Genomic DNA, 13,142 nt, shown 5'->3' with positions numbered 1-13,142 from the left:
TCCTTTTATTTCCCCCTAGAAAATGGTCTTAATCAAACAAATGTTCATATATTCATGTTCATATTAACAGCTGAGAAAATATAAAAGTATAAGAATTAAGATGCTTATTAAAAAATCAACTGAAGATAATGAAATTTCACTTTAGATTGTTCCCTTTACTTCAGGTAAGTTGAATTTTATTTTCTAGAACTTTCTGTAGAGTCTACCAAAAAAGATCTCTAGGATATATAATATACAGTAAGGCTGGATCTAAGGATGACAGAAATTAAATGGCTTGTTCAGAATAACAAAAAATAATTTTAAGGTTTTCATGATTTTGTGATGACTAGTGACTATGGTTACTAGTCTAATGACGAGTGTTTCTGGTCATGAAAATATCTGCATATAATTAACAATAAATCAAGATTTATTCAACAATAAACCCATGAATAAGTCATGTTACACTAATTTCTGCCTTTTCCATAAACAATTTTGCAATGTAGCCCCTGATGGAAATAAAATAATTATTTTCTTTATCTCTTCATATGCTATGACTTGCGCCAAAAGGTAACAGAAGATAATGCAACTGAAGTGTACCCGCACAAACAAAAACAAATACATAAGTGAGAGAGCAGAGATAGCACAGGAGTAGGAACAGAGGAAGATCTGATCTCACATCTGCTACTATCGAGCTATTTGATCACAGATAAGTTACTTAACCTCTTTGGACCTTAATTTTTCTCATTGTGAAATGAAGATACTATTCTTAAGTTGAAAGGATCACTTCCCAAACTGTTCTAAAAATCACTTTCTAAGATATCAATAGATAAATTTGGGGGGTGGAAGGTCAGGGAATAAAAGACAAAAAGGTTTAATAAGTTTTGGACACACTGTATACTAATAAGAAAGTGATGCTCTCAACATAGACTTATGGCCAAGATGCACAGTGTGGTTGGCAGACTCGAAGATACCTTCCAATGTTCTCTAACTTTGACACTCATGCTCCTTTGTAATCCCCTCCCCTTAACTGTGGGCTGAATTTATTGCCTCATTTATAATGAACAGAATATGGCAAAAGTGGTGAGATACTACTCCTCAGATTAGATTATAAAAAAACCATGGCTCCCACCATGGTGTCTGCTCTCAGCTGCCATGCTGTGAGGCAGCCCTGCAGAAAGGCCCCCGTAGGTAAGATGGGAAGCAGAAGTAGGAAGATGGGAAGCAGATTGGAGGCCTGTCCATAGCCATGTGAGTGGATGTAAATCTTCCCCAAGTCAAGTCCTCAGATGAGATGGCAAAGCCTGGAAGACAACTTGACTGCAGTCTTGCGAGAGACCCTGAGCCAAAACCACCCAGCTAAACTGCTCCCAAATTTCTAATTCCTAAACTAGGTGACAAGAAATGTTTGGTTTTGGCTGTTAAGTTTTAGGGTGATAGGTTACATAGAAATAGATAACTAGGGACGCCTGGGTGGCTCAGTTGGTTAAGCAGCTGCCTTTGGCTCAGGTCATGATCCCAGCGTCCTGGGATCGAGTCCCACACCGGGCTCCTTGCTCCGCAGGGAGCCTGCTTCTCCCTCTGACTCTGCCTTCCACTCTGTCTGCCTATGCTCGCTCTCGCTCGCTCTCGCTCGCTCTCTCTCTGACAAATAAATAAATAAAATCTTTAAAAAAAAAAAAAAAGAAATAGATAACTAATATACCCCAAATGCCTGGATTTTCTCTTTCCAGTTTCTAAGTCACAACAAGATACAGAAGTCTATACTAACAAGCTTAGGAGAAGAAAGAAAGCTTACCACTTTAACTGGACTTGTTAAGAACTAAGCTTTTCCTGGTCTTGCTTAAAATACATAGGCTAGGCATGACTGTGTGAATTTTAGCAGATAGAGACTCTGTCTTGTTAACAAACACAGTCCAGTCAACATCTAGACTCTGGACAATGAGAGTAATTATTTCACCCTGAGATGACTAAAAAAGGAGACTGGTAGAAAAGTTTAATGACCCTTTCTTTATTGTGTAACTAAAGCACCTCTACCATGAAAGAGTCCCATAATCAAATCAATAGGAGAAATACTGCATAATTATCATCCATTTACAGATGTTCAATGCACATTACATGTTAAAGACTCCAAAAGGTTTGTCAGTAAAAAGAGCTATTTATTTAACTCAGCATTTCTCTAACAACTGAAGACTAAACCTTTTTTCTTATAAACAGTCCCTAAATTTTGTGTGAAGTGAATCTTAGAGAATCTCTAAAGACTTTTTCTTTCCTTTCTTTTTTTTTAAATAGGCTCCATGCTGGGCTGCAGTGCAGGACTTGAACTACTGACCCTGAGATCAAGATCTGAGCTGAGATCAAGAGTTGGATACTTAACCGACTGAGCCACCCAAGTGTCCCTAAAGCCTTTATTTTCTAAATAAAATGTTCTAGGATTATATGCTATTTAAAAAGCTTCTGACAGGGGCGCCTGGGTGGCTCAGTTGGTTGGACGACTGCCTTCAGCTCAGGTCATGATCCTGGAGTCCAGGGATCGAGTCCCGCATCGGGCTCCCAGCTCCATGGGGAGTCCGCTTCTCTCTCTGACCTTCTCCTCGTTCATGCTCTCTCTCACTGTCTCTCTCTCAAGTAAAAAAAAAAAAAAAAAAAAAAAAAAAAAGCTTCTGACATCTTACCTTGCCAAGTTGCTGTAGAAATTTCAAGTGTCTCTCTTCAAATTGTGTAGGGTCTCGGTCTTCAAAAGCACCAGAAAACCCCAGGGCACCTATTCTCATATTTGGTAACATGTCATTTTCTGTTAGTAGTTCATAATCTGGAGAAATAAAGTATATTGCTACCATAAGCTGGCAAATCACATTTTTTGAGTTAAAATGATATATATTCAAACTAACCAAAATAATCAGAATGAGTCAGAAATACTACATACAAATTGACAGAGGACAACTCTAATAGTTTAAGCTATATTAATGACAGTCTTTTTTTATTACCCATAACCTAACAGGCTTTTAAAAAAGACTTTTGCAAAGGATAAATAATTTCCAACATGGGCAGTTTTGGTATTTATGATATTATTTTGACTTTTTTGATGAGAATGGCAAGTAGTATTGGAATAGGAAATACCTATGGGTCAGACATATAAATTTTATATTTATATTTTATAATGTATAATGTTTATAATATACATTCAGCTATGTATTTTACAGGACTGAATAAACAAAAACAAACCTACTTCATGTTTAGAAAACCACTCAATTATAAAATATACGAGCAGTTTAAAAATTGATTTTAAAAAGTCAAATAAGCCAAACAGACTTCTGGAGTACAGTATTCATTAACTGGTAATTAATTAATTAACTAAAACAGGATTTTTAAAGAACTCTCTATTAAAAATGGAGAGACTGTTTAACCAAGAGGAGTAGAATATGTATAAAATAGGAAAAGTCATACAAACATAAGAAACTAAGAAGATCTAAAAGACACTATGCTGTACACCTGAAACTAATAGAAAACTGTATGTTAACTAACTGAAATTAAAATAAAAACTTAAAGAAAAAAGACATCAAGGAACTTCCTGCAAGAGATTACAAAATTAGTAAAGATTTGTTAAATACAATAAAGATAGAAAGATAGCTGGAATTTCAGTAACACTATTTCATCAATACGTACCTGGAGTAAACAAACTATTAAGATCTCGTATGATGGCTCTGAAAGAAGGTCTGAAATCTGGTTCATAATCCATACAATTATTAATAAGATTTGCTAATTCTGTCCACTTTGGTGCAGGAAGCTGGTGCCTATCTTCGTAAAACTGTAGCTTCTATAATCAAAGAAACAGATAAGAATAAATTGTAGAATGTGATATCAAGCTTCTTCTTTAATGACAGGCTAGAAAGATACCAAGTCATGTGAATGAAAATCAAGGATCACAGAGTAATTCCAACATCACAGTCAATAAAAACTTACTCTTTGAGAATCCAAAGCACTCAGAGGTTTATCTCCTCCACTGCAGATTTCCCACAAAGTGGTACCAAAACTCCATTTGTCTGTCGCCAAATTTAGATTTTTAGGATTTTCAGTGCATTCAGGTGGTACCCATGGTATTCTCTCCTGAAGAACTTTTAAATGATAGGAACAAAGTATGGTAAAATAGTTCCCACAAGTAAACAATTCTTTTATATGCAGATAATTTTCAAACTCATTTGAATAATCAGGTCTTTTTTGTTTGGGGTTGTGTGTTGTGTGCCTCATACAAGCAGGTGTATACACTTGGGAGCTGGAAGGGACCTTGGAGGGCATTGAATTTAATATCTCAGATTAAACAATGATAAAACTGAGACCCATAAAGACTAAATAATTTTCCCAAAGACACAAAATTTGTTAGTAGCATGGAGAGAATTAGAATCTTACACAACAAATCCTGGATCAACTAAACTTTCTTCCATTAAGTCACCATGTCTCAACTCATGTCCACGTCTCAACTCGTGTCCTACTCTCTCTACCCCAAATCTTTTCCATATAATTTGTCCTAAACTGCCTTTGGATTTTTTTTTTTTTAATTTCTTTACAATGCCTAAGTAGTAAAGGTAATGCTAACATCATTCTGAGCTGTTCTAATGACTAAACAGCAGTGGCAATTCTAACTTGTACATGAGAAAAGAAGGACCAACAGACAGATGAATGACTGAATTATACCAAGATACTATGAGTACAGAACTGACATAGGTAGTTTCTACTAAGATCAAGGAATTTCCCCATAAAGTTGCTACAGTCTTTGACCCCATCAGAAAAACGCTATTCAAGGAAGGAGGGAGCAATTTTAAATTCACCTTCTGGTAGTCTGGCATGGATGCATAGATAAAGCAAATAAAATAATATGCAAGAATGAAGGATAATCTGTTGTATGTTTTCATATATTTTGCCAAAGCAATATGAATATCTTTGCTGTATAATTAAGAGATTAAAGAGTACATGTTCCTTTCTCTTTAACCACATGAATAAATTTTCTCTTTCTTCATTTTCACTCCGAAGAGTAAAATTTTCCTGAATATATGTTTTAAGATCTTATAACATCTTCTGCTGTATTATCTGTCTTCACCATCAGATAAGCTATCAAGTTTCAATACTGTTGGTTCAATAGGATACATCAATGCACAAAAGTTTATCAATTTAGAGTCCATGTCTAGAACATGCAATTAGAGAAATTAACTAAGATGATGAGATATAATTATAACATTATTAGTACCAAAAAACCTTTCAACTATGTGACTGAAATTTTTCCTTTAATAGTGTTAAATAGAAGGCTAATAAACCCAAAAGAAAGATGTTTTCTGGGATGCCTGGGTGGCTCAGTTGGTTGGACGACTGCCTTCGGCTCAGGTCATGATCCCGGAGTCCCAGGATCGAATCCCACATCAGGCTCCCAGCTCCATGGGGAGTCTGCTTCTCCCTCTGACCTTCTCCTCGCTCATGCTCTCTCTCACTGTCTCTCTCTCTCAAATAAATAAATAAAATCTTTAAAAAAAAAAAAAAAAAAGATGTTTTCTAAGTTTTTAGAAGTCAGAATTAGCTGGATAATTAAATAAGACCTCAAAGTAGATAATATATCTTCTCAAATTTTTACTTAGTGACTGAAGAAAGAAAAATTTACATAATTTACTTGTGGCTCAAAGAATGTATTAGAAAACGTCACATTAAAAAACAGATAAAATCTGAACTTCCATTCAAGTAGGGATTAAAACTGTTTTAAAAAATCATCTTGCAGTCCATAATAACATGCTTATAAGAAAGAAGAAATGGAGAGAGACTAGAATGTAACTATAACTTAATTTGGATTGCTAAAAATGGTGGTTAAGTTTTCTGATTAATCAAGAACACGTCAATAACAGAGCTTGAGAAAAAAATCAACAATATGCTTTTTATACTACTCTCCAAGTAAAGATGTGGGATCACTAGTGTTGTGTACCTGAAACTAATGTAACGTTGTGGGTCAACCACATTCAAATTTAAAAAAATTAAAAAGAAGTTAAATGCGTTTCCTGTAGAACTTACTGTCCTTTGGCAAAACTGTAATGCTAATGCCAGGGTCACTGAGTTTGATGAAAGGAGGGTTTCCTGTCTTCCTGTCTTCTTCTCTGATAAGCAGAATGTTTTTGGCACACACATTCCCATGAACAAGTGCTTTTTCTTCCTATTAAAGTTAAATGCACAGACATTCAAATATCAATCTACAAATACTTGAAAACTTGTCCCAACATGGATTCAAAGAAAAAAATAGGACAGTATTAACTAGTAAACATTTCTTTGGAAGCATGCTTTGAAACAAAGGTTTATGGCAGTGCTGAGCTTTCTGTTTTACTGTTCAAATGAAACAACAATCTACACCCATAATGAAAAGAATATATTAAAACTACTCAGTGCCACTTCACATTCTAAACCTGAGATTTTAAACAGTATGTCTTTCTAAAAAGTAAGTAAATATTGTTTCTGTTCAGCGGCCAGACACAGGTGCACTCTGAGGAGTCTGACCACCATTCTGCTTCTATGGCAACACCGCTTTCTCACTGGATATAATGTCCAATTGCCCACAAATACCCTAAGAAGACATTTTCTGCAGGGATTTTCTGCTATCCATAACTAGCACAACAGGTTTCTGCATATTTTTGCATATTTTTCTGCATATTTTAAATTCTCTAAACCCAAGTGACATAAATTGTTCATCAGCAATATTAAGAGATTGATAAAATGACAACACTCTTCCAAAAACATGATTTTATATAAATAAATATATGCTTAAAATAATCTTTTATCTATTTTCAGTGTCTCAGCATTTATTTAATATATTTCTTGGTCCTGAGTCAAGAACCTTTGTACATTGCTTCATAAGACAGAACAGTAAGTTTTTGATAGACTATTATACTTATTACTTACTAGAAAATGCATGGCCCATGCCAACTGTTTAGCCACTTCAAGTTTCCATAATATATTTATAGAATTTTTATTCTTTTTCAGATATGTATCTAATGATCCAAATTTTACAAACTCTTGAACCAGAATATCTGCATTAAAATATAAAAATAAAAGGCTCAAGTACACTTACATAAAAACATATATAATTTTTAAATTTATAAATATACGATTATATGTGGGTACTATAGGTAAGGAGATTAAATTATGCAAAATTCATTAAAGTAAAGAAAGCTTAACAACTGTACACCATTGTATTTTGGGGTTTAGTTTATTCACAACAGCAAGATGGCAAAATCTAAACAATTACATATGTTATATAATTATCTATAACATATAATATATATTATATACTGTCATTATTATGTTACTATATATTTTTATATTTACATATATATTACTCCAGCATACCTCTATGTAGTAGTACTAAGTTATAGCTGCTTTTTTTTAAACAAATGAAAATTTCTCACCAAGTTAACTTCTCTTCCATGAAACTACAGTAGTGTCCCCTGCTTATCCGTGGTTTTGCTCTCCACAGTTTCAGCTACTCGTAGTCAACAGGTTCAGAAGTAGATGATCCTCTTTCCAACTTACCGTCAGAAGGTAGTAGCCTAATGCTGTGTCACACTGCCCACCCATGTCCTTCACCTCATTGCATCTCAGCCCACAGGCATTTTATCGTCTCACATCATTACCAAGACCAAGAAGTGTGAGTACAATACAAATACGATATTTTGAAAGAGAGAAACCACATCAACTTTTATTACAGTAGACTACTATAACTGTTCTATTTTATTATTACTTATTGTTGTCATCTCTTAATTGTGCCTAATGTATAAACTCAGCTTTATCACAGGTATGTATGTATAGGAAAAAACTTAGTGTTTATAAGGTTGGGTACTATCCTCAGTTTCAGGCATCCATTGGGGGTCTTAGAACAATATGCTGCAGGGCGCCTGGGTGGCTCAGTGGGTTTATGCCTCTGCCTTCGGCTCAAGTCATGATCCCGGGGTCCTGGGATCGAGCCCCACATCAGGCTCTCTGCTCAGCAGGGAGCCTGCTTCCCTTCCTCTCTCTCTGCCTGCCTCTCTGCCTACTTGTGATCTCTGCCTGTCAAATAAATAAATAAATAAAATCTTTAAAAAAAAAAAATACGCTGCAGACAAAGAGGACTACTGTATTTAGACATCAAAACTTCCTGAGATTCTTCTACACATAAAAATTTACAACAATGTCTATTTTTGCAGGCATTAAGGAGAATTTGAGTTTGATCTCTATTCATCCTTTTAATTTATGCTGCCAAAAAGCAAAAATTAGTTTTGTACTGCTTTATCTTTAGAAGTATATTTTAAATATACTATTAAGATATATTTTGCTTCTAAAAAGTCCTCACTGCCTTTTAAAACAGATAAAAATCCCCAGCCCTGTTAGTACTGACCAAGTTTCTTAAAGCCAAGACTGTTTCTACATTAAGACATGTTATTTAATAATTAAACTGGGTGTAGGGTTTATTTATAGTCATCTAGTACTAATTTGTAATGCAATAAGCTCAGGTTCTCAATTTCAAATCTAAATTTATTGAGATTATTTTACTGTTGCTAATGCTTAATAAACAGTAAGTTATATAAATGAGAAAAAAAAGATTCGGGTTTTTTAATTATAAAAATGGAAATTAAAATAATAAAATTAAAATTAAATTTAAAAAAATTCAAGCAAAAAATTCAACCGCGGCATCACAAAATATATATTTTTAAAGAAATTCTGACAGACTTTCACATTGTAATCCATGTTAATTCGTGGCCCAGTAAGTTAAGTGCCTATACTTCACCATGCCTATGTTTCACATTTGTTTTTTTGTTTGTTTGTTTTTTAATTAATTAATTTTTTTATTTCCAGTGTTCTAGAATTCATTGTTTATGTACCACACCCAGTGCTCCATGCAATATGTGTCCTCCATAATACCCACCACCAGGCTCACATTTGTTTTAAAATGAATGATCTTGGGGCACCTGGGTGGCTCAGTCATTTAAGCATCTGCTTTGGGCTCCGGTCATGACCCCAGAGTCAAAGGATCAAGTTCTGCACCAGGCTCCCCGCCCAGCGGGGAGTCTGCTTCTCATTCTCCCTCTGCCCCTCACCCTGCTTATATGTTCTTTCTATCATATAAATAGATAAAATCTTTTAAAAAAATGAACTAAAGTGCATGATCTTGGGGCATAGGGTGACTCAGCTGGTCAAGCCTCTGACTGGATTTTAGCTCAGGTCATGACCTCAGAGTTGTATGATTGAGCCCTGTGTTGAGCCCAGAGTTTAGGCTCTGTGCTAGGCGTGGAGCCTGTCTGGGATTGTCTGCCCCCTCTCCCTTGGCCCCTCCTTCCCCCAGATAAAAATAAAAATAAAAATAAAAAGCATAATCTTACCTCAAATTTTGATTTTCCTTGGTCTAATATTAAAATCACTTAGTTCTCACTTGGTGTGTAACAACTTTGTTGTTAATGACAAAAGTTAGTAACTTTGGACCTCATTGGGTAACTAAAACAAATTTAATGAATGCTTTGCTGGGCCAAGGTTAATTTAGAGAATAATCCATATACTAATAATTAAGAACTGACCACAGGTAAATTTATGGCAAGTGTCAAAAAAAGAAAGAAAAGAAAAAAAACAATAAATATCTAAGAGTTACAACAAACAAAAGCTTAATAAAACTTTTTTATGTGGCATTTAAGATCTATTTTACAGATACAACTGATTGTTGTAAGTCTCATTATTTTATGTATCATAAAAGAAAAACATAATTGAATTATGACATGCCATCGACTATATCACACTTCCCAATTTCAGGTATTTTTAAATGTGAAAAAAGTACATCACAGAATCAATAAAATAAACCTAAAAGCAAGCATAAGAACTGGAATTACTTGCTCTGAAACACTGTTTTCAAACTTTAAAAAAATTTTTATTTTTTCTTCCCTTAAATGGAAAATTATGAGAAATATCAATCAATAAAAAAGATAAATACAGAACTACTCTAGCTGGGAATAAGTGAGCTGACTGTAGTTAATTTACTTTCACTTCATCAACCCCGAGATAACTGAAATATCTCCACAGAACAGATTTGAAAATCACTGCCTTTGAAATGATTATCAGTTTTCAAAGATATATGAAAAAATATTGCATAAGTATGGATGCATATTTAATCTATATTATGAAGGAAAATGGAGAATTACATACACAATTTTCTAAATATAAAGTTCATGAGTTTTTATGAACAGTCTAAATTTAGACCTAGAATAAACTGAATATCCAGTCATTTTAGTCAGTTCCATTAAAAATTCAGTCTATCATTTATTTTATGTCTTTTTCAATAATTCCAAAGAAACTTATACTGAAATAGCCAGTTATTCCAGTGATACCAAACCAGCCAAAATTCGTATTGCTATGGTTACCAGGAAAGGTTGTAAGACATTTGTTTACTCTAACACTCTACTATTTGGGCATTTTAACATAAGGTATGTTAACTGTCTACTGCATTTTAATTTCATTAAATGGTTTCTTTTTTTAGAAGACATAACTGAACAGTTTTTTATTTCAACAATATTTAACTCTTCTTAAATTATGGTTTATAGTGATACTTAGTTATGATCCTGAAATTAAATTTTCTCTATAAACAAAAATAGATGCTCTGAGAAGGCATAACATTACCATAAGGAAGTCTGTAGTTTTACTTACTCTCCTCCCCACAGACACACACTCCATAATTTAAAACTAGATGCTTGTGAGAAAGCTGGCTCATCATGCTTGCTGCTTCAAAGAAAGACTAAGGAAAAGAAAAACATACAAAAATGCAAAAGAATTACTTTGTCTATAAATGTTCAAAGGTCAGAAAGATACTGTCTGCTGTATGAGAAATGCACTCTCTCCTATTCCCAGCAGGACTACAGATAAGGCTGTGTTGGTTCCCTTATATGGACCTGTGACTGCTATCAATCCCGATGCTAGAGTTCATTCTGAGAAAACCCCTGAGTAAGCCTGGAATAAGAAACAGCAAAGAGAGAGCGTGCAATAGTGGCACAGGGCCACATAAATGCTGCGAGATCAACAGCCTTGGACCCTCAGCACCTGGGAGAGAGCACAGAGGCAGACACCAGAGACCGTGATAAGGGACTCAAGTAAATGGATGAGAGCTTCAAATAACTCCCCAAGGGATTAAAAATGTTCTCTGTGCAGATAAACTATGACAATTAAGTCAGGAGACCAGCATGGTATGACTATCACTCTAATTCAACCAACCTTTGACTAGAACTTCTGGGACAGTTGAGGAAGATCGAAATCACCAACACTGTGGTATTCTGGATTAGAAAAACACTCACTCAGATGTTTCATGTCACCTTCCACTAATATCATTTAAGACATTTTAAGTGTCTTAAGTGTTTGTATGTCATGTTTTTGATGCCCTGCTATTTTAAGGATCCTGGCAACTAACGACTGGCTTGCTGCTGGCTAGCATCTCTGGATGATGTCCAGAGCCATCAATATTTCATCTAGAGTGTCCCTTAGTACAGTGCCTGTCAAAATTTTTAAAAAATAAGCTGTGAAGGAAAACTATGGGACCCATAAAACATTGGAGAGCCAAGTTTGAAAGCTCCTGCCTTAATACATGCAGAGATGTACTAATACCCATAATACAATGTTAAGAGTAATTAATTTGGAAATAAGTTATTATCAAAAAAATTCTTAGGGAAGCCTTGGTGGCTCAGTCAGTTAAGCTTCTGCCTTCAGCTCAGGTCATGATCCCAGGGTCCTGGGATTGAGCCTCACATCGCATGGGGCTCCCTGCTCAGTGGGGAGCCTGCTTCTCCCTCTGCCTGCTGCTCTCCCACTTGTGCTCACTCACTCTCTGACAAATAAATATAATCTTAAAAAAGCATCCTCAGAAAGGTCCTTAAAATAATATAATTTCAAAAATTACACTTTTGAAGAGATCCATGCATGAATGTGTTCTGTCAATATGAGAGCGTATGTTTAAATATCAGAAACTACACAAGCTACACAAAGAGTATACATACCTCGGAATAGTTTCTGTGAGCTTTATCCAGAACTTTTAAAAGAACTTCTGTTTCATGTAGTTGACCATAATCTCCTACTTCTCTCCTTATACCTTTAAAAATTTTTGTAAAAGTGCCTTGGCCAAGGCTTTCATTCTTCAAAAGAAAAAAGGGGGCCAAAAAAAGAATGAAGTAAGATATAGGAATTAGGAAACATGTTTAATGACAAGAGTTTTTAAAAATCCATGAGCAAATATTAATTGTATTCTGTAATAAAAGAACAGGAGGATTAAATGAATAAAGTACATTTTGGTTCTACAATGTTCTTAAACCCCCTGAAATTAGCTATTATTATCACTTTATTTTCACAGTGTCAGTGTTTACCTACACTTACTTACATACAAATATTTCTGTCTGCCTCTCGTAACAGAGAAGGCAGTACAGAATGGTCTATGGAGGCAGAAGGTGGATTGTTCCTCATCACCACTTCCTAGCTGTGTGACCTCGGACAGGCTAATGTATCTCTGGGATGCAGCTATCCCGGTCTCCTCCTCTGAGGAATGGGAAGAATCGTTTTTCCATAGTGTTATTATGAACAATAAATGAATGAACACATGAAAGCACTGAGTACAGTCCATGACATATAGTAAATGCTCGATAAGGGTTGGTCATTACTACTATTACTAGAACTTCTTGCATGTCCTTACAAAACTATTGTTGAAAGCCTGAGCGCTAAAGTAGGGCCACCCCTGTTCAAACTGAAGATCTACTGTTACTAGTTTTGTGACATTAAGTCATGTAGCAACTCTTTGTTTGCTGTCACACACATGGGGATCCCTATCTTTATAATTCTGTATAATTCTATCTACTGTTTCTTTATGGGACTCAGACATCAGTTGGTCTTTCTCATTTTCCCTCTCCGTGTCCCTGAAGCTCTATTTCATAATTTCCATTTCTTCCTCCCTATCTGCTGTTAACTGAATAATTTTCAGGTCTATTTTGTAATTCACTAATTCTCCCTTCAATCATGAGTAATCTGTTTTCTAACTTGTCTGTTTTGTTTTAATGTCAATGAGCGTATTTTTTCATTTCTATACTTTTCTTTCTCCAAATCATTCTGGTTTTTTTGATAATGTCTTAATTCTTTTCCATGTTTTT

At 34.9% G+C, this 13,142-nt stretch overlaps 1 protein-coding gene across 1 annotated transcript in view; it reads right to left on the bottom strand.

Annotated features, from left to right (window-relative positions):
- Nucleotides 1-13,142, bottom strand: part of JAK2 (Janus kinase 2) — a 135,007-nt gene that overhangs the window by 19,727 nt on the left and 102,138 nt on the right. Inside the window, exons 13-19 of the mRNA XM_059411990.1 lie at nt 12,006-12,140; nt 10,669-10,756; nt 6,904-7,031; nt 6,025-6,163; nt 3,940-4,091; nt 3,643-3,793; nt 2,652-2,788 (exon numbers count right to left, since the gene is read on the bottom strand). Of these exons, the coding sequence (XP_059267973.1) occupies nt 2,652-2,788; nt 3,643-3,793; nt 3,940-4,091; nt 6,025-6,163; nt 6,904-7,031; nt 10,669-10,756; nt 12,006-12,140 (930 nt within the window). The remainder of the gene's footprint in view (nt 1-2,651; nt 2,789-3,642; nt 3,794-3,939; nt 4,092-6,024; nt 6,164-6,903; nt 7,032-10,668; nt 10,757-12,005; nt 12,141-13,142) is intronic.

The sequence above is a fragment of the Mustela nigripes genome, chromosome 9 (assembly GCF_022355385.1).
Source record: "Mustela nigripes isolate SB6536 chromosome 9, MUSNIG.SB6536, whole genome shotgun sequence".
In the NCBI taxonomy this organism is placed as follows: Eukaryota; Metazoa; Chordata; class Mammalia; order Carnivora; family Mustelidae; genus Mustela; species Mustela nigripes.
The sequence above is the reverse complement of the archived record's forward strand: the minus strand, read 5'-3'. Positions and strand labels throughout refer to the sequence as shown.